The 25796-nt window shown below is 28.5% G+C and overlaps 1 protein-coding gene across 2 annotated transcripts in view; it reads right to left on the bottom strand.

The window, feature by feature from the left end:
• Positions 1-504: 504 nt before the first annotated feature.
• The window catches only part of LOC142220904 (kin of IRRE-like protein 1), a 307459-nt gene continuing 282167 nt past the window's right edge, over positions 505-25796 (bottom strand). The window contains exons 3-6 of one of the 2 annotated variants that reach the window (XM_075290317.1): positions 8540-8694; positions 8195-8408; positions 1416-1673; positions 505-1287 (exon numbers count right to left, since the gene is read on the bottom strand). In XM_075290317.1, coding sequence (XP_075146432.1) covers positions 956-1287; positions 1416-1673; positions 8195-8408; positions 8540-8694 — 959 coding nt within the window. In that variant the 3' untranslated portion in view covers positions 505-955. The remainder of the gene's footprint in view (positions 1288-1415; positions 1674-8194; positions 8409-8539; positions 8695-25796) is intronic. The other variant, XM_075290318.1, reaches the window with a different exon arrangement.

Genomic DNA, 25796 nt, shown 5'->3' with positions numbered 1-25796 from the left:
CGAGTTTCTAGCTTAATTGGAAATTTGAAACTAAATTGGATTCAATAAATTTTCAAAAATTGTAAGCTTTGCAAATTAGAAAAAAATTCGAAAAAAAAATCAATTTCTTTTGCAGCCTTTCGGGCTAAAAAAATTTCGTTAGAAACAATTATTTTGTTAATTTTACTTTATACCTTGTAAATTAAATTTCTAGAAGGGATTAAAAAAATTTCAACAATTTGTAAGCTTTACCAATATTAAAAAAAAAAAAAAACATTCGAATTTGATCACGAAAAAAATTAACTTTGTTTGTGGCAAACGAAATTTTATTTTTCAGGTTACCAATAAATGAAAACTTCTTTGGTCTAAAATTTCGCTTCGTAGTAAAGAATTATTTTTTTTGTGTATTGAGAAATCATTTCTATGGAAATTTTTCGTTTTCCAAGCAATGATGTAGTTTTGCCTTACATTTGAAAATAGTTTGTATTAGACTTAAATTCCATTTGAATTCAAAGGTGTACGGTATTACACCCTAAAAGTGTATTTGAAAAATTATTCCATTTGAAAACGCTTACACCCTGTGTATATTGCAATGAATTTATGCATTTGCTTAAATGTGAAATGACTGCCTACGCTATATGTTAGTTATGCTACTTCCCAGAATTGTTTCCATAGCTCTTGCTCATGATGGTTATATAAAAACTAAAAAAAGAATAGCGAACTAGAAACTAATTACCAACAATCCCCTGGGTTATGTGTGGGAAGTCATATGACAAACTAAACCCAGGCAGTCATATCATGGAGATGTACTACTTTATATCTACTGATGTGACTTCAGGGCTAATGAGAATGTCGATGATGCTGATGTGTTTACTGATTGACGGTGATTATGGGCGGCGGCCTGGCATTAGATTCGGTCCAGATCCCGAACAGTCATCGATATACTCGAATGGTGTTTGTTCATAGGCCCTTACAGTCACCTGGGCACTTGACGTTGTCCCAAACGCCCGCTTGTGTGCAACAGTCGTTGGGAGAGAGCGATTCCGAAAAATACTAAACAACAATTTGTTGCAATCATAAAATCCACAATAGACCATAAAATACTATAAAGTGTTGATATATTGGCAATGGCCCATCCGGTAATGCTCTCTGGTGAGTTACGCAGCACTGGACTATGATGGCGATGCTGGTAGTGATGGCGACTTAGACGACGGTAGGAGGGTACTATAGTCGAAGCACTATTATTACCATGTTGCATGGCCGCTGGATGTTCACCATTGATAACATGGACAACCACCGAGGCGGAATCTGTAATGAGTAAAAGGGAAAAAATATTAAGATATATGACTACCGGTCCCATGCAAAAGTGCCATGGCAATAAACCAATACAGTCCATTGCCATGGTGGTGGTATTTCTCACTGATTCACTCACTCACCTGAACTACTTGGTGAACAAGTATAATTTCCCGAATCTGTAGGTGTAGCTTTCGATATCAAAAGTTTGCTGGTGCGTGTTGTCCTTTCGGTAATAACACTAATGCCACCTCGTTGCGAGTAGTTCATCAAACGTTTGCCTTTGTACCAATAGATGAAAGAGGGCGGTATGGGTGATTGCATTGCTAGACAGGTTAAGTTTATGTCACTGCCACTTTTAATGAAAAGTTCAGGATTTCCTAGAATTTTTGCCCTTGACACTGTATGAGAGAGGGAGAGACAGACAGAAAGAAAGAAAGTAGTTAACAAAGTTCAAAAGGTTAAAAACGAAACTTTTATTCGATAAGAGAAAAATATTAACACGAGTGTAATCATTGCCACGAAACTGTTATAAATAATAAATTGTAAAAGTAATGAAGCCTTGATAGATGGAAATAATAAAGCAATCAACAAAACCCAGATATAAAATAATTTTCGTGGAAATCACTTGGTTAGATTATTAAACCTTGATTGGTATCCTCTTCATGATTTTTGAGTGAATATTTGATGAAGAGAAAGTTTGTTAACGTTAACCTTTATTTAGTTGGAAATCCATACGATGGGAATGATGGTTGCAAAGTAACATATCCGAATATTTTTGTCAACATTTTATTTTTATACAATATTTTTGGAAAATTTTATTTCTATAGAAAATTTTGTAAAAATTTTATTTTTATAGATACTTTTTTATCAAAATTTTATTTTACCAAAATTTCTATAGAAAATTTTGTCAAAATTTAATTTTTATAAAAAATTTTATAAAAATTTTATTTCTATAGAAAATTCTGTCAAAATTTTATTTCTATAGAAAGTTTTGTCAAAATTTTATTTCTATAGAAAATTTTGTCAAAGTTTTATTTCTATAGAAAAATTCGTCAACATTTTATTTATACTACAAATTTTGTCAAAATTTTATTTATACTAAACATTTTGTCAAAATATTATTTCTATAAAAAATGTTGTCAAAATTTTATTTCTATAGAAAATTTTGTCAAAATTTTATTTCTATAGAAAATTTTGTCAACATTTTATTTCTATGGAAAATTTTGGCAAAATTTTATTTCTATAAAAAATTTTGTCAACATTTTATTTCTATAAAAAAAATTATGAAAATTTTATTTCTATGGAAAATTTGGCAACATTTTATTTTGTAGAAAATTGTGTAAAAATTTTTTTCTATAGAAAATTTTGTCAAAATTAAAAAATTTAGTCAATATTTTATTTCTATAGAAAATTTTGTCAAAATTTTATTTTCATATAAATTTTGTCAAAATTTTATTTCCCTAGAAAGTTTTGTCAAAATTTTTTATTTCTATTGAAAATGATATCAAAATTGTATTTCTATAGAATATTTTGGAAAATTTTAATTTCTATAGAAAATTTTGTCAAAATTTTATTTCTATAGAAAATTTTGTCAAAATTATATTTCTATAGAAAATTTTGTCAAAATTTTATTTCTATAGAAAATTTTTTTCAAAATTTTATTTCTATAGAAAATTTGGGAAAATTTTATTTTTATTAGATAATCTTATCAAAATTTTATTTTTGTTTTATTTTACCAAAATTTTATTTCTATAGAAAATTTTGTCAAAATTTTATTTCTATAAAAAAGTTTATCAAAATTTTATTTCTATAGAAAATTTTGCCATAATTTTATTTCTATAAAAAATTTTGTCAACATTTTATTTCTATAAAAAAAAAATATGAAAATTTTATTTCTATGGAAAATTTGGCAAAATTTTATTTTGTAGAAAATTGTGTAAATTTTTTTTTCTATAGAAAATTTTGTCAAAATTAAAAAATTTTGTCAATATTTTATTTCTATAGAAAATTTTGTCAAAATTTTATTTTCATAAAAAATTTTGTCCAATTTCTATAGAAAATGATATCAAAATTTTATTTCAATAGAAATTTTTGTCAAAATTTTGTTTCTATAGAATATTTTGGGAAAATTTTGGAAAAATTTAATTTCTACAGAAAATTTTCTCAAAATTTTATTTCTATAGAAAATTTTGTCACAATTTTATTTCTATATAAAATTTTGTCAAAATTTTATTTCTATAGAATATTTTGGGAAAAATTTGGAAAAATTTAATTTTTATAGAAAATGTTGTCAAAATTGTATTTCTATAGAAAAGTTTCTCGAAATTTTATTTCTATAGAAAGTTTTGTCAAAATTATATTTGTATAGAAAATTTTGTCAAAATTTTATTTATACTAAAAATTTTGTCCAAATTTTATTTCTATAAAAAATGTTGTCAACATTTTATTTCTATTTTGTCAAAATTTTATTTCTATAGAAAATTTTGTCAAAATTGTATTTCTAAAGAAATGACCATTCGTTAAAGCCAAACGAATAATCCCAAAATTGTAAAATTCCAAAGGTCAACTAACAAAACTAAACAAAATTTTATTTTGTAGAAAATTGTGTCAAAATTTTTTTTCTATAGAAAATTTTGTCAAAATTAGAAAATTTAGTCAAAATTTTATTTCTATAGAAAATTTTGTGAAAATTTATTTCTGTAGAAAATTTTGTCAAAATTTTATTTTCATAATAAATTTTGTCAAAATTTTATTTCCCTAGAAAATTTTGTCAACATTTTTTATTTCTATTGAAAATGATATCAAAATTTTATTTCTATAGAAGGTTAGGTTAGGTTATGTGGCAGCCCGATATATCAGGCTCACTTAGACTATTCAGTCCATTGTGATACCACAGTGGTGAACTTCTCTCTTATCACTGAGTGCTGCCCGATTCCATGTTAAGCTCAATGACAAGGGACCTCCTTTTTATAGCCGAGTCCGAACGGCGTTCCACATTCTAGTGAAACCACTTAGAGAAGCTTTGAAACCCTCAGAAATGTCACCAGCATTACTGAGGTGGGATAATCCACCGCTGAAAAACTTTTTGGTGTTCGGTCGTAGTAGGAATCGAACCCACGACCTTGTGTATGCAAGGCGGGCATGCTAACCATTGCACCACGGTGGCTCCCTTTCTATAGAATATAGAATATTTTGGGAAAATTTTGGAAAATTTTAATTTCTATAGAAAATTTTGTCAAAATTTTATTTCTATAGAAAATTTTGTCACAATTTTATTTCTATATAACATTTTGTCAAAATTTTATTTCTATAGAATATTTTGGGAAAATTTTGGAAAAATTTAATTTCTATAGAAAATGTTGTCAAAATTTTATTTCTATAGAAAATTTTGTTAAAATTTTATTTCTATAGAAAGTTTTGTCACAATTTTATTTCTATAGAAAATTTTGTCAACATTTTATTTATACTACAAATTTTGTCAAAAATTTATTTATACTACAAATTTTGTCAAAATTTTATTTCTATAAAAAATGTTGTCAAAATTTTATTTCTATTTTGTCAAAATTTTATTTCTATGGAAAATTTTATCAAAATTTTATTTTACCAAAATTTTATTTCTATAGAAAATTTTGCCAAAATTTTATTTTTATAAAAGAAAAATTATCAAAATTTTATTTCTATGGAAAATTTTGTCAAAATTTTATTTTGTAGAAAATTGTGTAAAAATTTTTTTCTATAGCAAAATTTAGTCAAAATTAAAAAAGTTAGTCAATATTTTATTTCTATAGAAAATTTTGTCAACATTTTATTTTCATAAAAAATTATGTCAAAATTTTTATTTCTATAGAAAATGATATCAAAATTTTATTTCTAATTATACAATAGAAAATTTTGTCAAAATTTTATTTCTATAGAATATTTTGGGAAAATTTTGGAAAAATATAATTTCTATAGAAAATTTTGTCACAATTTTATTTTAATATAAAATTTTGTCAACATTTTATTTCTATAGAATATTTTGGGAACATTTTGGAAAAATTTAATTTCTATAGAAAATGTTGTCAAAATTTTATTTCTATAGAAAATTTTGTCATAATTTTATTTCTAAAGAAAATTTCGTCAAAATTGTATTTCTATAGAAAATTTTGGGAAAATTTTATTTTTATAGATAATTTTATCAAAATTTTTATTTTATTTTACAAACATATAATTTCTATCGAGAATTTTGTTAACATTTTATTTATATAAAAAGTTGTATCAAAATTTTATTTCTATAGAAAATTTTGTCAAAATTTTATTTCTATAGAAAATTTGGTCAAAATTTTATTTCTATAAAAATTTTTTTTCAAATCTTATTTATACTAAAAGTTTTGTCAAAATTTTATTTCTGTTGAAAATTTTGTCAACATTTTATTTCGTTGTTGTTTTTGATCTCAGCTTAAAGCCATCCATTGACTAAACTACAAGTGTAGCTTAAATGGTTTTGAGCTGAGATCAAAAACAACAATAATGATTGAAGAGAAACCAACAACAACAAACAAAACGAATGAAGATAGAGGAAGCACGCTCAAAAACAAACCCAGCCAACTACATTCAAATCGATGATTTGAGTCTGGCAAAGGAAAAGAGATGCGTGCAAATTTGTTTAGGCAGTAGCCGACTATCAAACCTTTTTTCGGAAGGTTCAAGTGTAGTTCACTTTGGGATGAGTAAATCACCCGAATTTATTCTGATAATTGGTTGATAGTTTTGCTGCAAGTTGAGGATGCTGATGAGGAATGTGGTAATTCCGAAACGTGCGTCCATCCAACCATCTTGCAGTCTATAGGGCTTTGTCCAAATAAATTTGACAAACATTCTTTTCCTCTGTTGGTTAAGCTACACTTGTAGTTTAGTCAATGCATGGTTTTAAGCTGAGATCAAAAACAAGAATACTGATTGAAGAGAAACCAACAATAACAAACAAAATGAAAATTTTATCTCTATAAAAAAATAAAAAAATAAAAAATTTAGCCAATATTTATTTCTATGGAAAATTTTGTCAAAATTTTATTTTGTAGAAAATTGTGTCAAAATTAGAAAATTTAGTCAAAATTTTATTTCTATAGAAAATTTTGTCAACAAAATTCATTTCTATAGAAAATTTTGTCAAAATTTATTTCTATAGAAAATTTTGTCAAATTTTATTTTCAATTCAATTTAATTCAAACATTTATTTAATTAAAAAAAATTTGTCAAAATTTTATTTCTGTAGAAAATTTTGTCAAAATTTGTATTTCTATAGGGAAAATTTAATTTCTATAGAAAATTTTGGGAAAATTTTATTTCTATAGAAAATTTTGGGAAAATTTTATTTCTATAGAAAATTTTATTTCTATAAAAAATTGTGTAAAATATTATTTCTATAGAAACGTTTGTTAAAATTTTATTTCTACAGAAAATGTTGTCAAAATTTTATTTCTATACAAAATTTAGTCAAAATTGTATTTCTATAGAGATTTTTTTCAAAATTTTATTTCTATAGAAAATTTTGTCAACATTTTGGTTTTATAGAAAATTTAGTTAAAATTTTATTTCTATGAAATTTTTTTAAAAAATTTTATTTCTATAGAAAATTTTGTAAAAATTTTATTTCTATAGAAAATTTTGTAAAAATTTTATTTCTATTGAAAATTTTGTCAAAATTTTATTTCTATTGAAAATGTTGTCAAAATTTTATAATATTTGTGCAGAGAATGGATTCTAACAAACTCTACAGGAGAGCAGGAAGGGTTCTAATGCCCCAGAAGCCTGAATATTTATCCTGGAGTAGCCACAATTATGCTTATTCACTAGAAGGACTAAAATTGAACCGAGTTCTTTGGGACAAGACAATACCAGTGTCTTATAAAATAAAATACTTAGTAGTAACCTTAGACACGAAACTGAATTGGAGGAGTCACATCAGAGAGAAAGCCTGCAGATGTTGAGCTCGGTGCAGAAGAGAGGTGCATTCTATATATGGGGCCTGTATATAGAAGTGATGCACTGGATATATGACAGCTTAATAAGGCCAATCCTGCCATACGCGGCCATAATCTGGTGGACATAAATGGAGAGGATGGGCAACATTTTACTACGGGTTCAACGGTCATGTTGTATTGGTATTGGTATTACGATACTGGACTTAAGTCCTATGGAGGTTCAGATCAAAAGCGAAGCCCTCATGACAGCGATGAGATTGAAGATGTTTGGGCAATGGAAGGAAACATGATCATCAAAGGATAAAGGGGAGATGGTGGATGAATAGCGGAATTCGTACCAATTCATGATCGTATTCCTAAGTTGGCCATAACTGCTGAGTGTAACATTATGACGCCAGTAAGATGATCCAAGGAGGATGAAACCCCAGAGCAGGATCCGCATCATATGGGTTCCAGCACATGTCAGAATAAGAGGAAACGTAGAGGCAAATGAGCTGGCGATAAGATCTAACACACATAGAAAAGTGAACTTAGAGAACGGCACAGGAGACACATAAAGGGATGTGAAGCAATGCGCTTGAATTACGCTTGTCACGGGAATTTCGTGTCACGCTCACACCTCTAATCCACATTGAATACCTGAAACAATATTTCCATATGCGGTATGGCATGATGCGAAACCGTCATTTTAAGTGAAATTCACAATTACCTACAGTTCTAGAGAACAATTTTGAACTTCTGCTGCAATATTAACTAAATGTGTCATTTTGAAAGTTAGTCATCTTAGGGGAAAATTTGTTTAAAAGTTCGAGGAAAAAATTGGACTTTTGCTTAACATAGTGCTCAGAATAATAAAATTATAATTTGATTGTAATTATGCCAATCTAAGACCAAAATTTTTCGATTTTTCAGTTTCGTTACAATTCTCAACACAATAATTGAATGGCTTCACTTACCCACAACATTCAAACGAAAACCTTGACTAATTTTCGGCTCGGTTGATACTTGACATTCATATGTACCCGAATCCCTTGGCTGTGGCGATGATATCCGTAAAGTCCATTCATCTGAGCCCTCCGTGTGCAGTGATTGAAATCGTTGATCATTGGTATATGTGAGAATACCCACTGTGAGAATGTGTAAGTCTCGTTTTCGTATCCAAGAGACCTTCTTGAAAAAAATAGGTAATTAATAAACATGTTCAGTATTATTAGATAGGTGCTTTCACATTGATTTGCTTGATCGAACCAAATGTGTTTTGTATGTTGGAGTGCAGAATTAAGGATTTAGTTATTACTTACAGCTCGATCTCCTAGATTGCGCACTCGACATTGTAGCAATGCAGCCTGACCTACAATCGAGGTAACTTCACGCCTTGATGAATTGTCAAAATATGGCTGAGAATATGGTGTTTCCCAATAGTGTGAGGAAACATCACCGGATATTATTCTCATTTCTGTAAAGAGAGAGAGAGAGAGAGAGAGAGAGAGAAATAAATAGGCTTGTTTTTAATTTTTGTTATAGTGTGGAGAATTCAAAATAAGACGCCTATCAAAGGTAAAACACGGGTGAAGAATAAAATTGTAGTAAATGTTTGTGGCATTATGTAGATCACACCATGTGAATCGAGGACCACGGTTACTATCACCTTTCCCTCCGATTATGGACTTTTCTGAGAGAATGTTCGTGAATTCCAATGTTACTTGGTCTCCGTATAGAAAAATATCGACTATAATAAATAAATGATGTATGGTAATATGATCAAATTTTCGAGCGATACATATACGTAGGAGCTATATCAAAATCTGTACCGATTTCGACGATTTATTGCAGAACTAGTTGGTACTGTAGAATATTACATTGTACCAACTTTAAGTAAAATGGCTTAATAAGTAAGAGCAAACAGTAAAATAAAAGAGTTGCCTCGAAAGTGACCAGTTACCTAATTCGGTCTTCTATGATTAGAAGCAATTCCATATTGAACAGTTTTTGAACAAACAAAGTGATCGGGTTGAAATCGGTTCAGATTTCGATATAGCGTCCATATATATGTTTTTCCAATTTGAGCAAAAACTATCAAAATACCCATATATAAAATCGTCACTGCTAAGTCGAAAACTTGTAAAAATAACTTCGATTTGAGGCGAAGGTGCCTCAAAATTGGTTCAGATTTAAATGTTTTTATACCCGCCACCATAGAATGGTGACGGGGGTATTATAAGTTTGTCATTCCATTTATAACACATTGAAATATCGATTTCCGACTATATAAAGTATATATATTCTTGATCAGTGAGACATTCTAAGACGATATAGCCATGTCCGTCTGTCTAGCTGTCTGTCTGGTGTAATCACGCTACAGTCTTCAATAATGAAGCAATCGTGCTGAAATTTTGCATAAACCCGTCTTTTGTCTGCAGGCAGGTCAAGTTCGAAGATGGGCTATATCGGATCGTATTTTCATCGGTCCAAGTTTTGATATAGTACCCATATAAACCGACCTTCCGATTTGGGGTCTAGGGCTTCTAGAATCCGCAGTTTTTATCCAATTTGCCTGAAATTAGAAATCTAGAGGTATTTTAGGACCATAAAGAGGTGTGTCAAAAATGGTGAGTATAGGTCCATGTTTTGGTATAGCCCCCATATAAACCGATCTCCCGATTTTACTTCTTGGACTTCTAGAATCCGCAGTTTTTATCCAATTTACCAGAAATTGAAAATCTAGAGGTATTTTAGAACCATAAAGACGTGTGCCGAAAAGGGTGAGTATCGGTCCATGTTTTGGTATAGCCCCCATATAGACCGATCTCCCGATTTTACTTCTTGGGCTTCTAAAATCCGCAGTTTTTATCCAATTTACCTGAAATTGGAAATCTAGAGGTATTTTGGAACCATAAAGAGGTGTGCCGAAAAGGGTGAGTATCGGTCCATGTTTTGCTATGGTCCCCATATAGACCGATTTTATTTCTTGGACTTCTAGAATCCGCAGTTTTTATCCAATTTACCTGAAATTGGAAATCTAGAGGTATTTTAGAACCATAAAGACGTGTGCCGAAAAGGGTGAGTATCGGTCCATGTTTTGGTATAGCCCCCATATAGACCGATCTCCCGATTTGGAGTCTTGGGCTTATAGAAACCGTAGTTTTTATCCAATTTGCCTGAAATTGGAAATCTAGAGGTTTTTAAGGACCATAAAGAGGTGTGTCAAAAATGGTGAGTATCGGTCCATGTTTTGGTATAGCCCTCATATAGACCGATCTCCCGATTTGGAGTCTTGGGCTTATAGAAACCGTAGTTTTATCCAATTTGCCTGAAATTGGAAATCTAGAGGTATTTTAGAATCAAAAAGATGTGTACCAAAAATTGTGAGTATCGGTCCATGTTTTGGTATAGCCCCCATATAGACCGATCTCCCGATTTTATTTCTTGGACTTCTAGAATCCGCAGTTTTTATCCAATTTACCTGAAATTGGAAATCTAGAGGTATTTTAGAACCATAAAGACGTGTGCCGAAAAGGGTGAGTATCGGTCCATGTTTTGGTATAGCCCCCATATAGACCGATCTCCCGATTTTACTTCTTGGGCTTCTAAAATCCGCAGTTTTTATCCAATTTACCTGAAATTGGAAATCTAGAGGTATTTTGGAACCATAAAGAGGTGTGCCGAAAAGGGTGAGTATCGGTCCATGTTTTGGTATAGCCCCCATATAGACCGATCTCCCGATTTGGAGTCTTGGGCTTATAGAAACCGTAGTTTTTATCCAATTTGCCTGAAATTGGAAATCTAGAGGTTTTTAAGGACCATAAAGAGGTGTGTCAAAAATGGTGAGTATCGGTCCATGTTTTGGTATAGCCCCCATATAAACCGATCTCCCGATTTTACTTCTTGGACTTCTAGAATCCGCAATTTTTATCCAATTTACCTGAAATTGGAAATCTAGAGGTATTTTAGGACCATAAAGAGGTGTGCCAAAAATAGAGAGTATCGGTCCATGTTTTGGCATAGCCCCCATATATACCGATATACCGATTTAACTCCTTGGGTTTCTTGAAACCGTAGTTTTTATCCGATTTGCCTGAAATTGTAAATATTCTGGTATTTTAGGCTCACAAAAACGTGTTTCGGATTAAGTTTTTATCGGTCCATTTGTAAAAATCTACAGATTCAAGACGTTATTTTATATTTTTTTTGCACACTTACAAGTGATGTTAATGATTCCTCTAAAACTCAAACAAAAAATGGTTCTTATAAATTCAGAATATGATCTAGTCTTCATAGGTAAAAACCTTAAATTTTTCTTCGGAAGCTACTGGTTGAACTGCTCTGCTTGATCTGTCATCAAACCCCCATGAAATTTTAAAATGTAACTATACTATTGATTCATGGTGGTGGGTATTTAAGATTCGGCCCGGCCGAACTTACTGCTGTATATATTTGTTGTTTACTAACATTGTGTTCCAACCCAGGACATTAGTCGACATAAATTTAAATTCTACAAATTTTGTAGAAATCTAACAAATTTTGTCCAGATCGGGTCAGATTTAAATATTATGTACACGCAGAGAAGGAATATGATCACCTCAACCATGTTTCAAGAGCAAAATGTTATTTTTGGATGGTGACCATATAACATGTTTATGGCAAAAATATTCTTTTCTCGCCAAAAATAATATGCTTGCCGAAATCAGACACATAATCTCCGAGAAAATAACATGGTTGCGACAAACATGTTACATGGTCACCATTCAAAAATAACATTTTGCTCTTCAAACATGGTTGAGTTGATCATATTCCTTCTCTGGGTGTATATGGGAATAAAAACCTTTATATATCTACAAAGTGGTGCGGGTTATAATATGGTCCGTCTCGCCCGACTTTAGATTTTCCTTACTTGTTTAATAATGAGATTATCGCCCAAACTTATTTTATTAATACCCCCAAAATGCTTAGAGTATGATTTAATCGGTCTAGCCCGACTTTAGACTTTAGTTGCTTGTTTATACCGTCATTGATATTTATATCCAAATTTAGTTTATAAAAGTTTCGAGACTTACTTGAAATAAAGAAATTTTCATAGAAAAATCTTTTTGCAAATAAATTAAAACAAAGCAAAATTTCGTGCAAAAAAACATGAGGTAATTTCGGAGTTTTTTTTCTGTGTATTGCCCCAAAGCAAACCACATAATTTTTATACCCTGCGCCACACCGTGGAACAGGGTATTATAAGTTAGTGCATATGTTTGTAACACCCAGAAGGGGACGAGATAGACACATGGTGTCTTTGGAAATAATGCTCAGGGTGGGTCCCTGATTCGATATAACCATGTCCGTCTGTCCGTCCGTCCGTCCGTCTGTCCGTCCGTCCGTCTGTCTGTGAACACATTTTTGTGATCAAAGTCTAGGTCGCAATTTAAGTCCAATCGCCTTCAAATTTGGCACATGTTCCTAATTTGGGTCAGAATAGAACCCTATTGATTTTGGAAGAAATCGGTTAAGATTTAGATATAGCTCCCATATATATCTTTCGCCCGATATGGACTAATATGATCCTAAAAGCCAGAGTTTTGCCCCAATTTGGTTGAAATTTTGCACTAGGAGTACAATTAGTAGTATAGTCATGTTTGCCAAATTTGATTGAAATCGGTTCAGATTTAGATATAGCTCCCATATATATATTTTGCCCGACATGGACTATTATGGTCCTAGAAGCCAGAGTTTTGGTTCAATTTGGTTCAAATTTTGCACACGAAGTACAATTCGCAGTATAGTCATGTGTGCCAAATTTGATTGAAATCGGTTCAGATTTGGATATAGCTCCCATATATAGCTTTCGCCCGATTTACACTCATATGACCACAGAGGCCAATTTTTTCCTCCGATTTAGTTGAAATTTTGCACAGGGAGTAGAATTAGCATTGTAGCTATGCGTGCCAAATTTGGTTGAAATCGATTCAGATTTAGATATAGCTCCAATATATATCTTTCGGCCGATTTACACTCATATGACCACAGAGGCCAATTTTTTCCTCCGATTTAGTTGAAATTTTGCACAGGGAGTAGAATTAGCATTGTAGCTATGCGTGCCAAATTTGGTTGAAATCGATTCAGATTTAGATATAGCTCCAATATATAGCTTTCGGCCGATTTACACTCATATGACCACAGAGGCCAATTTTTTGCTCCGATTTAGTTGAAATTTTGCACAGGGAGTAGAATTAGCATTATAGCTATGCGTGTCAAATTTGGTTGAAATCGGTTCAGATTTAGATATAGCCCCCATATATAGCTTTCGCCCGATTTACACTCAAATGACCACAGAGGCCAATTTTTTGCTCCGATTTAGTTGAAATTTTGCACAGGGAGGATAAATAGCATTGTAGCTATGCGTGCCAAATTTGGTTGAAATCGGTGCAGATTTAGATATAGCTCCCATATATAGCTTTCGCCCGATTTACACTCATATGACCACAGAGGCCAATTTTTTGCTCCGATTTAGTTGAAATTTTGCACAGGGAGTAGAATTAGCTTTGTAGCTATGCGTGCCAAATTTGGTTGAAATCGGTTCAGATTTAGATATATCTCCCATATATAGCTTTCGCCCGATTTACACTCATATGACCGTAGAGGCCAATTTTTAACTCCGATTTAGTTGAAATTTTACACAGGGAGTAGAATTAGCATTGTTGCTATGCGTGCCAAATTTGGTTGAAATCGGTTCAGATTTAGATATAGCTCCCATATATATGTTTTTCTGATTTCGACAAAAATGGTCAAAATACCAACATTTTCCTTGTAAAATCGCCACTGCTTAGTCGAAAAGTTGTAAAAATGACTCTAATTTTCCTAAACTTCTAATGCATATATATCGAGCGATAAATCATAAATAAACTTTTGCGAAGTTTTCTTAAAATTGCTCCAGATTTATATGTTTCCCATATTTTTTTACTAACATTGTGTTCCACCCTAGTGCATTAGCCGACTTAAATTTTGAGTCTATAGATTTTGTAGAAGTCTATCAAATTCTGTCCAGATCGAGTGATATTTAAATGTATGTATTTGGGACAAACCTTTATATATAGCCCCCAACACATTTGAGGGATATGATATGGTATCGAAAATTTAGATCTACAAAGTGGTGCAGGGTATAATATAGTCGGCCCCGCCCGACTTTAGACTTTCCTTACTTGTTTTTGTACATAATTTTGCTCTTAGTGTAATTTGTTCTGAGAAGTCCATATTTCATTGAGATCAATGTGAAATGAAATTAAAAGCAACGCAATATGACCTTAGCCCATCTAACCATCTAGAATGTTTTGCACACACACACACACAAACACACATACACCCACACATATATCCTCAAATGAAAAACTTTACTCAACTTGACACTTGAATAAATATTGCAATGCATCCTAATTGAGTTTATGTTGTTTTTCATTTTTGCAAAGTTTAAACTTTCTTAAAAGCATAACAAAACATTTAACTTGATGTGTGTGTGTGTGTGTGTGCGTGTGCATGTATATTTACTTATGGACCAACCATATTTGCTTGCATACATAGAAACCTCTATGTGTACCTATATGTGTGTAAATATATGAATTTCCAGGATATTTACTTCGAACGAAAGACAACAAAAAACAAAATCACTATTTTCTCTGGCCTTAGGATTTGCATTACATTGATTTTCCATCCATTTTGAGGAGTGAAATATTTTTGCTCTATATATCCACATTGCTCCACATTTCAATAGGACTTCAATGTCCATTCAAACTCATTTCAAAAGTTTGTTTTATATTCCCAGTTATTGACTATGCTGTGAATTTTTATGCTAACTCTCAAGTACAAGACTTTCAAGCTGCCTTTATAAAGAAAAAGTCGAAGAAGCAAACACAACACAAAAACAACAACAACAGAACAAATATTAATCTTTTGAGAACTTGAGAGTTGGTTTTATTAGGACTTGTGCTTAGTCTTCTTGTTTTTGGAACAAACTCAATGCCTTGTTGGTTGGCTGGGCGCAAAAGAGTGCGAAAATAACTTTGGCTCTCTAACGGAAGAACAGTGCTATTTGAAAGGAACCCTCCCCATCCGCACCACCACCATTCAAGTACCCGTTATAGATGTGAAACTTTTAACTAAACTACGTATAATGTTTCATTCACTTGGAAAGAAGGATATTATGAAACAATATCCTTAGGCAAAGCTTATTGCAAGAAATAAAGGAATTGATGTAAGTTCCATAATTTTAACAAGTTTATTGAACAATTTGAAAGAACTTGAAGGAAAGCTTTACAAGGCTACTATATTCTATGAAAATAAATAATCCTTCAGTTAATAAAGAACAAAATTTTACAGCTAATATAAAAGCACTTCGTTTGGTTGGTTTTTGTTTTTGGACAATAGCAAAACATTGATAAACATTAATCTATTGGTGTCAATAATTACTTAAAAAATAAAAATAAACTAGGGACTCAAGAGACATTAAATAGATTAACAAGATGATTAAATTACACTCCCTTATCTAGCTGGTAGTATGAGAAGAATAGGGTATTATAAGTTAGTCTAAATATTGGCAACAGACAGGAAAATAATTAAACGATGTGTATAATCAAATTAATTACAAAAATTCAAATTTTGCTAATAGGTTTCAGGGCTAATAATTAAACGTTTAACAAAAGACGTATTTTTGTCACTATGGAAAAAGAAAACTGTCAATGGTATGATCTAAAACTTAAGGAAAGTTCAATGTCGGACTAAGAGTTGCGCAAATTGGGGATTTTCCTCCCAAATTGAGAATTATTTTGGTATGTGGACGAAAATTTTCGAGTTGTGGACTTGGGGATATAAAAGGGAGAGTTTTCAAAATTTTGGGAAATTTTCGAAAACTTGTCATTTTTATACCCTCCACCAAAACAAAATTTTCTATAGAAATAAAATTTTGAAAAAAAAATTCTATAGAAATAAATTTTAAAAAACAAAAAAAAATCAATTTGAACACAATTTTGATAAAATTTTTAAAGAATTTCTGTAGAATTAAAATGTTGCCAAAATTGTTTATAGAAAAAATTTTTGACAAAAGTCTCTATAGAAAAATAATTTTGACAAAATTTTCTATAGAAATAAAATTTTGACAACATTTTCTATAAAAACAAACAAATTTCTATAGAAATAAAATTTTGACAAAATTTTCTATAGAAATAAAATTTTGACAAAATTTTCTATAGAAATAAAATTTTGACAAAATTTTCTATAGAAATAAAATCTTGACAAAATTTTCAATAGAAATAGAATCTCGAAAAAACTTTCTCAAGAAATAAAATTGTGACAACATTTTCTATAGAAATAAAATTGTGACAATATTATCTATAAATATGAAATTTTGACAAAATTTTTTATAGAAAATAAATATTGACAAAATTTTCGATAGAAATAAAATTGTGACAAACTTTTTTATAGAAATAAAATTTTGACGAAATTTTCTATAGAAATTAAATTTTGACAAAATTTTCTATTGAAATAAAATTTTGAAAAAAACTTCTATAGAAATAAAATTATAAAAAAAATCAATTTAAAGACAATTTTCTATATATGTAAAATTTATATAAAATATATATAAAAAACAAGTAAGGAAAGTCTAAAGTCGGGCGGGGCCGACTATATTATACCCTGCACCACTTTGTAGATCTAAATTTTCGATACCATATCACATCCGTCAAATGTGTTGGGGGCTATATATAAAGGTTTGTCCCAAATATATACATTTAAATAGCACTCGATCTGGACAGAATTTGATAGACTTTTACAAAATCTATAGACTCAAAATTTAAGTCGGCTAATGCACTAGGATGAAACACAATTTTAGTAAATAAATATGGGAAACATTTAAATCTGAAGCAATTTTAAGGAAACTTCGCAAAAGTTTATTTATGATTTATCGCTCGATATTTATGTATTAGAAGTTTAGGAAAATTAGAGTAATTTTTACAACTTTTAGACTAAGCAGTGGCGATTTTACAAGGAAAATGTTGGTCGAAATCAGAAAAACATATATATGGGAGCTAAATCTAAATCTGAACCGATGTCAACCAAATTTGGCACGCATAGCTACAATGCTAATTCTACTCCCTGTGCAAAATTTCAACTAAATCGGAGTTAAAAATTGGCCTCTGTGGTCATATGAGTGTAAATCGGGCGAAAGCTATATATGGGAGATATATCTAAATCTGAACCGATTTCAACCAAATTTGGCACGCATAGCTACAATGCTAATTCTACTCCCAGTGCAAAATTTCAACTAAATCGGAGTTAAAAATTGGCCTCTGTGGTCATATGATTGTAAATCGGGCGAAAGCTATATATGGGAGCTATATCTAAATCTGAACCGATTTCAACCAAATTTGGCACACATATCTACAATGCTAATTATACTCCCTGTGCAAAATTTCAACTAAATCGGAGCAAAAAATTGGCCTCTGTGGTCATTTGAGTGTAAATCGGGCAAAAGCTATATATGAGAGCTATATCTAAATCTGAACCGATTTGGCTGATATTTTGCAAGTTTTTCGAGACTCATAAAATATTCAGATGTACGGAATTTGAGGAAGATCGGTTGATATACACGCCAATTATGACCAGATCGGTGAAAAACATATATGGCAGCTATATCTAAATCTGAACCGATTTTTTCCAAAATCAATAAGGATCGTCTTTGAGCCGAAACGGGACCCTTTACCAAATTTTAGGACAATCGGACTAAAACTGCGAGCTGTACTTTGCACACAAAAATACATCAACAGACAGACGGACGGACAGACAGACAGACAGACAGACAGACAGACAGACAGACAGACAGACAGACGGACATCGCTAAATCGACTCAGAATTTAATTCTAAGACGATCGGTATACTAAACGATGGGTCTCAGGCTTTTCCTTCTTGGCGTTACATACAAATGCACAAACTTATTATACCCTGTACCACAGTAGTGGTGAAGGGTATAATGATAAAAAAATTTACAGTAATAAAATGTTGACAAAATTTTCTATAGGAATAAAATTTTGACAAAATTTTCTATAGAAATAAAATTGTGACAAACTTTTTTATAGAAATAAAATTTTGACGAAATTTTCTATAGAAATTAAATTTTGACAAAATTTTCTATTGAAATAAAATTAAAAAAAAAACTTCTATAGAAATAAAATAAAAAAAAAATCAATTTAAACACAATTTTCTATATATGTAAAATTTATATAAAATATATATAAAATATGTTGAAAAATTTACAGTAATAAAATGTTGACAAAATTTTCTATAGGAATAAAATTTTGACAAAATTTTCTGCAGAAATAAAATTTTGACAAAATTTTCTATAGAAATGAAATTGTGACAAAATTTTTTTATAGAAATAAAATTTTGACGAAATTTTCTATAGAAATTAAATTTTGACAAAATTTTCTATTGAAATAAAATTTTGAAAAAAACTTCTATAGAAATAAAATTAGAAAAAAATCAATTTAAACACAATTTTGATAAAATTTTTATAGAAATAAAATTTTTAAAAAATTTCTGTAGAATACAAATGTTGCCAAAATTCTTTATAGAAAAAAAATTTTCACAAAACTTTCTATAGAAATAAAATTTTGACAAAATTTTCTATAAAATATGTTGAAAAAAAAATTACAGTAATAAAATGTTGACAACATTTTCTAGAGAAATACAATTTTGATAAAACTTTCTGTAGAAATAAAATGTTGACAAATTTTTTTATAGAAATAAAATTTTGACAAAATTTTCTATAGAAATAAAATTTTGATAAAACTTTCTGTAGAAATAAAATGTTGACAAAAGTTTCAAAAATTTTCTATAGAAATAAAGTTTTGACAAAATTGTCTACAGAAATAAAATTTTGACAATAGTTTCTATAGAAATTAAATTTTGACAAAATCTTCTATAGAAATAAAGTTTTGACAAAATTTGCTATAGAAATAAAATTTTGAAACAAAACTTCTATAGGAATAAAATTAAAAAAAATCAATTTAAACACAATTTTGATAAAATTTTTAAAAAATTTCTGTAGAATTCAAATGTCGCCAAAATTCTTTATAGAAAAAAAAATCACAAAACTTTCTATAGAAATAAAATTTTGACAAAATTTTCTGTAAAATATGTTGAAAAAAAAAATTTACAGTAATAAAATGTTGACAAAATTTTCTAGAGAAATACAATTTTGATAAAACTTTCTGTAGAAATAAAATGTTGACAAAAGTTTCTATAGAAATAAAATTTTGACAAAATTTTCTATATATATATATAAAATTTTGATAAACCTTTCTGTAGAAATAAAATGTTAACAAAAGTTTCTATAGAAATAAAATGTTGACAAAAGTTTCTATAGAAATATAATTTTGACAAAATTATCTATAGATATCAAATTTTGACAAAATTTTCTATAGAAATAAAATTTGGACAAAATTTTCTATTGAAAAAAAAACTTCTATAGAAACAAAATTAAAAAAATCATTTAAAATAAAATTTGTAAAAAAATTTCTTTAAAATTGAAATGTTGCCAATTTTCTTTATAGAAAAACATTTTCACAAAATTTTCTATGGAAATAAAATTGTGACAAAATTTTCATTAAAATATGTTGAAAAAAATTATAGTAATAAAATGTTGACAAAATTTTCTAGAGAAATACAATTTTGATAAAACTTTCTGTAGAAATAAAATTTTGACAACATTTTCTATAGAAATAAAATTTTGAAAAAAACTTCTATAGAAATAAAATTAAAAAAAAAATCAAATTAAACACAATTTCGATACAATTTTTATAGAAATAAAATTTTTAAAAAAATTTCTGTAGAATTCAAATGTGGCCAAAATTCTTTACATAAAAAAAATTTCACGAAACTTTCTATATATATAAAATTTATATAAAATATATATATAAAATATGTTGAAAAAATTTATAGGAATACCATTTTGACAAAATTTTCTACAGAAATAAAATTTTGACAAATTTTTATAGAAATAAAATCTTCATTCGTTTTGTTTGTTATTGTTGGTTTATTCTTCAATCATTATTGTTGTTTTTGATTTCAGCTTAAAACCATGCATTGACTAAACTACAAGTGTAGCTTAACCAACAGAGGAAAAGTATGCTTGTCAAATGTATTTGGGCAAAGCCCTATAGACTGCAAGATGGTTGGATGTACAGCTGTTTCGAAATTACCACATTCCTTATCAGCAGCCTCTACTTGCAGCAAAACTATCAACCATTTATCAGAATAAATTCAGGCAGTTCAAGTAGAGGATGCTGATGAGGAATGTGGCAATTCCGAAACGTGCGTCCATTTAACCATCTTGCAGTCTATAGGGCGTTGCTCAAATAAATTTGACAAACATTCTTTTCCTCTGTTGGTTAAGCTACACTTGTAGTTTAGTCAATGCATGGTTTTAAGCTGAAATCAAAAACAACAACAATGATTAAAGAACAAAACCAACAATAACAAAACAAAATGAAAAAAAAAATTGAGAAAATTTTTTATAGAAATATAATTTTTCCAAATTATCTATAGAAATAAAATGTTGACAAAATTTGCTATAGATATAAAATTGTGACAAAATATTCTATAGAAATAAAATTTTGACAAAATTTTTTATAGAAGTAAAATGTGGGCAAATTTTTTTATAGTAATAACATTTTGACAAAATTTTCTATGGAAATAAAATTTTGAAAAAATTTTCTCTAGAAATAAAAGTTTGACAAAATTTCTATAGAAATAATATGTTGACAAAATTTTCTACAAAAAAAAATGTTGTCAAAATTTTCTATAGAAATTTTGTCAATTTTACATCCTCCACTAAAACAAAAATTTCTATAAAGAAAATTTTGACAAATTTATCTATGGATATGAAATTTTGACAAAATTTTTATAGAAATAAAATGTTGGAAAAATTTTTTATAGTAATAAAATTTTGACAAAATTTCTATAGAAACAAAATATTCTATAGAAATAAAATTTTGACAAAATTTTCTATAGAAATATAATTGTGACAAAATTGTTTATAAAAGTAAAATGTTGGAAACATTTTTTATAGTAATAAAATTTAGACAAAATTTTCTATAGAAATAAAATTTAGACAAAATTTTCCATAGAAATAAAATTTTGAGGAAATTTTCTATAGAAATTTTGTCATTTTGATACCCTCCACCAACACAAACAATTTTGGCATAATTTTCTATAGAAATAACATTTTAATAGAATTTTCTAAAGAAATAAAATTTTGACAAACTTTTTTATAGAAATAAATTTTGACAAAATTTTCTAAAGAAAAAAATTTCTATAGAAATCAAATTTTGTCAAAATTTTCTCTCTATTTGTTAAGATGAAATAAAATAAAAAAGTATATACGGCGAACATGCATCCAGGTCGAACTTTATGTACCCTTCACCATGGATTGCGTTGTTTTTCGGCAGTGGATTATTCAGTATCTGTGGTCCTGGTTACATTTCTAAGTGTTTAAAAGCTTCTCTAAATGGTGACGCTATTGGGACCCGGCTATACGAAAGAGGTTCCTTGTCAGTGAGCTTAACATAGGATCGGGCAACACTCATTGAAAGAGAAGTTTCCGACCTATGGTATCACAATGGAGTATACCACCCATAGTATCACAATGAGACTATAGACAATTTTGTCAAAATTTTATTTCTATACAAAATTTTGTCAAAATTTTATTTCTATAGAAAATTTTGATAAAATTTTATTTCTATAGGAAATTTTGTTAACATTTTATTTATACAGAACATTTTGTCAAAATTTTATTTCCATAGAAAATTTTGCCAAAATTTTATTTCTATAGAAAATTTTATCAAAATGTTATTTTTATAGAAAATTTTGCCAAAATTTTATTTCAATAGAAAATTTTGTCAATATTTTATTTATGCAGAAAATGTTGTTAAAATTTTATTTTTCTATAGAAAATGTTGTCAAAATTTTATTTCTATAGAAAATTTTGTCAAAATTTTGTTTTTATAGAAAATTTTGTCAAAATTTTATTTCGTGTTTTGTTTTTTATTGTGGGTTTGTACTTCAATCATATTTGTTGTTTTGATCTCAGCTTTAAAACCATTGTGTTGACTAATCTACAAGAGTAGCTTAACCAACAGAAGAAAAGAATATTTGTCAAGTTTATTTGGGCAAAGCCCTATAGACTGCAAGATGGTTGGATGGACGCACGTTTCGGAATTACCACATTCCTCATCAGAATCCTCTACTTGCAGCAAAACTATCAACCAATTATCAGAATAAATTCAGGCAGTTCACTAAACCCACGGTGAACCACACTTGAACCTTCCGAAAGAAGGTTTATGATAGCCGGCTTATTCCGAAATAAATTCATACAAACATTTCTCTTTTCCTTTGCCACCATCAAATCATCGATTTGAGTGCAGTTGGCTGGGTTTATTTTGAGCGTGCTTCCTCTTACTTCATTCGTGTTTCGTTTTTTATTGTGGGTTTGTACTTCAATCATATTAGTCAACACAATGGTTTTAAAGTTGAGATCAAAACAACAAATACAATTTTATTTCTATAGAAAATTTTGTCAAAATTTTATTTCCATAGAAAATTTTGTCAAAATTTTATTACCGGAGAAACTTTTATTTCTATAGGAAATTTTGTCAAAAGTTTATTTTTTCTAAAAAAAATGTTGTCAAAATTTTATTTCTATAGAAAATTTTGTGAAAATTTTATTTTTATTAAAAATTTTGTCAAAAATTTATTTCTATAAAAAATTTTGTAAACATTTTATTTCTATAGAAAGTTTTGTCAAAATTTTATTTCGTTTCGTTTTATAGATTTCAATTAAAACGATAATTTTCAATTAAACCAGATATTCTGTGGATGACAAAAGCCTCCCATTTTTGTTTGTAGTCATATAACTATGTGAAATATAATGTTTAAATTTGTCTTAGAATGTTGCTGATAAATATCTATTACACTTCTTGTAATTTGACAAAACAATACAAGATGATATTCTCAAAAAAAAAAAAAAAACACACAATGCATTTTAATTGAGTTGTACGATGAGCTGAAGTTAAACATTAGATATAGTAGGTTTTTCTCCTTTGGCAGCACGTGTATTTCTAAAGCCAATTTGTGAAAAATGTGTCTGCTATGACAATGTAATTGTACCTTTGAGATACCACAAATTCAAAAGAAAGTTTACTTAGATATATGGTGACACATGTCTATTGATAACAATTAGGAGTGAAGGAAATATAAGTTAGGGTAGGTGGTAGTAGAGAAGGCCTTTAAATATGTACGTTAAGATGTTTCTAAATTTGAAAAGATAAACAAAATTGGGGCATTTTGTTGCTAAAATATTTCCAAGAATTTTGATATCCTTAACCTCTATGCGCCTACAGGAAATATTTGGGGGTAAATGGCATATAGTCCTAAGTGTCCTTCCATACGTCCATCCATCTGTTCATCTATTTATTTTTCGAAAGATGGAGGTAGACATTTTTATTGGATCTTAATAAAAGTTGTCCTGGGATAAATGCTCGATACTTTACTATTTGTAATTTTGACTAGGGGCAAACGAAGTATAATTGAAAAATTAAAATTTTAGTTGAAATGTCCAAGGAATTCTATGTTTTGCAAAATTGATATTTAGAGAGAACCTAAATGATTGTTGGATGAAAGACTGTCATTTTGTAAGTGAACTTTTAAAAACATAAACAAGTTGATCTTCTATGGAGAGTTGGATCTCCCCAAAACTGTCTTTTTAAAGCAATTTATGCTCCAAAAGTTGTACCCGATTTTTTTTGATATGTAGACGGAAGTTAGAATGTCTCGCCCTTGCCCTTCAAAGCTTCTATAGACACTCTGTCAAGAGCTTCGCCTTGTTCCAAAGTTTTAGACGCTCCACTTTTTTTGGATTTTGGATTTTGGAATTGACTTCGTCTCAGCTTGTTATTGACCTACAAATATAATCGTCCTCCACTCTTTTGTAAGAGAGAATTTAACCAACTGCGGTGCCACAACAAATAACGAACGATCATTTAGCAAGAAAGACATGCATACTCCTAATGTTATATTACACCTATTGCATTTAGATAGATTAACCAAACAAAATTTTATTTCTATATAGAAATGTTTGTCAAAATTTTATTTCTGTAGAAAATTTGTCATAATTCCATTTCTAAAGAAAATTTTGTCAACATTTTATTTCTATAGAAAATTTTGTGAAAATTTTATTTCTATAGAAAATTTTGTGAAAATTTTATTTCTATAGAAAAATTTGTCAAAATTTTATTTCTATAGAAAATCTTGTCAAAATTTTATTTTCATAGAAAATTTTGTCAAAATTTTATTTCCATAGAAAATTTTGTCAAAATTTTATTTCTATAGAAAATTTTGTAAATATTTTATTTCTATAGAAAATTTTATCAAAATTTTGTTTCTATAGCAAATATTTGCAATTTTTGTTATTCCTATAGACAATTTTGTTAAAATTTTACTTCTATAGAAAATCTTGTCAGAATTTTATTTCGATAGAAAATTTTGTCAAAATTTTATCTTGTCAGAATTTCATTTATATAGAAAATTTTGTCAAAATTTTATTTCTATAGAAAATTTTGTCAAAATTTTATTTCTATAGAAAATTTTGTCAACATTTTATTTCTATAGAAATGTTTTTCAAAGTTTTATTTCTATAGAAAATTTTGTCAAAATTTTATTTCTATAGAAAATTTTGTAAAAATTTTATTTCTATAGAAAATTTTGTCAAAATTTTATTTCTATAGCAAATCTTGTAAAAATTTTATTTCTATAGAAAATCTTGTGAAAATTTTATTTCTATAGATAATAATAATTTTATTTCTGTAGAAAAAATTTTGTCAGAATTTTATTTCTATAAAAATTTTGGTCAAAATGTTATTTCTATAGAAAATTTTGTCAAGATTTTATTTCTATAGAAAATTTTATTAAAATTTCGTTTCTATAGATAACTTTGTCAAATTTTTATTTCTATAGAAAATTTTGTCAAAATTTTATTTCTATAGAAAATTTTGACAAAATTTTGGTTCTATAGAAAATTTGGTCAACAATTTATTTCAATAGAAAATTTTGTCAAAATTTTATTTCAATAGAAAATTTTGTCAAAATTTAATTTCCATAGAAAATGTTTGTTAAATTGTATTTTTACAGAAAATGTTTGTTAATTTTTTTTTTCTATAGAAAATTTTGTCAAAATTTTACTTCTATAGAAAATTTTGTCAAAATTTTATATCTATAGAAAATTTTGTCCAAATTTTATTTCCGTAGAAAAATGTGTCAAAATTTTATTTTATTTCTATAGAAAATTTTGTCGAAATTTTATTTCTATAAAAAATTTTGTCCAAATTTTATTTCCGTAGAAAATTGTGTCAAAATTTTATTTTATATCTATAGAAAATTTTATTAAAATTTTATTTCTGTAGAAAATTTTGTCAAAATTGTATTTCTATAGAAAATTTTGTTAAAATTTTATTTCTATAGAAAATTTTGTCAACA

This window comes from Haematobia irritans, chromosome 1 (assembly GCF_050003625.1).
Source record: "Haematobia irritans isolate KBUSLIRL chromosome 1, ASM5000362v1, whole genome shotgun sequence".
In the NCBI taxonomy this organism is placed as follows: domain Eukaryota; kingdom Metazoa; phylum Arthropoda; class Insecta; order Diptera; family Muscidae; genus Haematobia; species Haematobia irritans.
The sequence above is the reverse complement of the archived record's forward strand: the minus strand, read 5'-3'. Positions and strand labels throughout refer to the sequence as shown.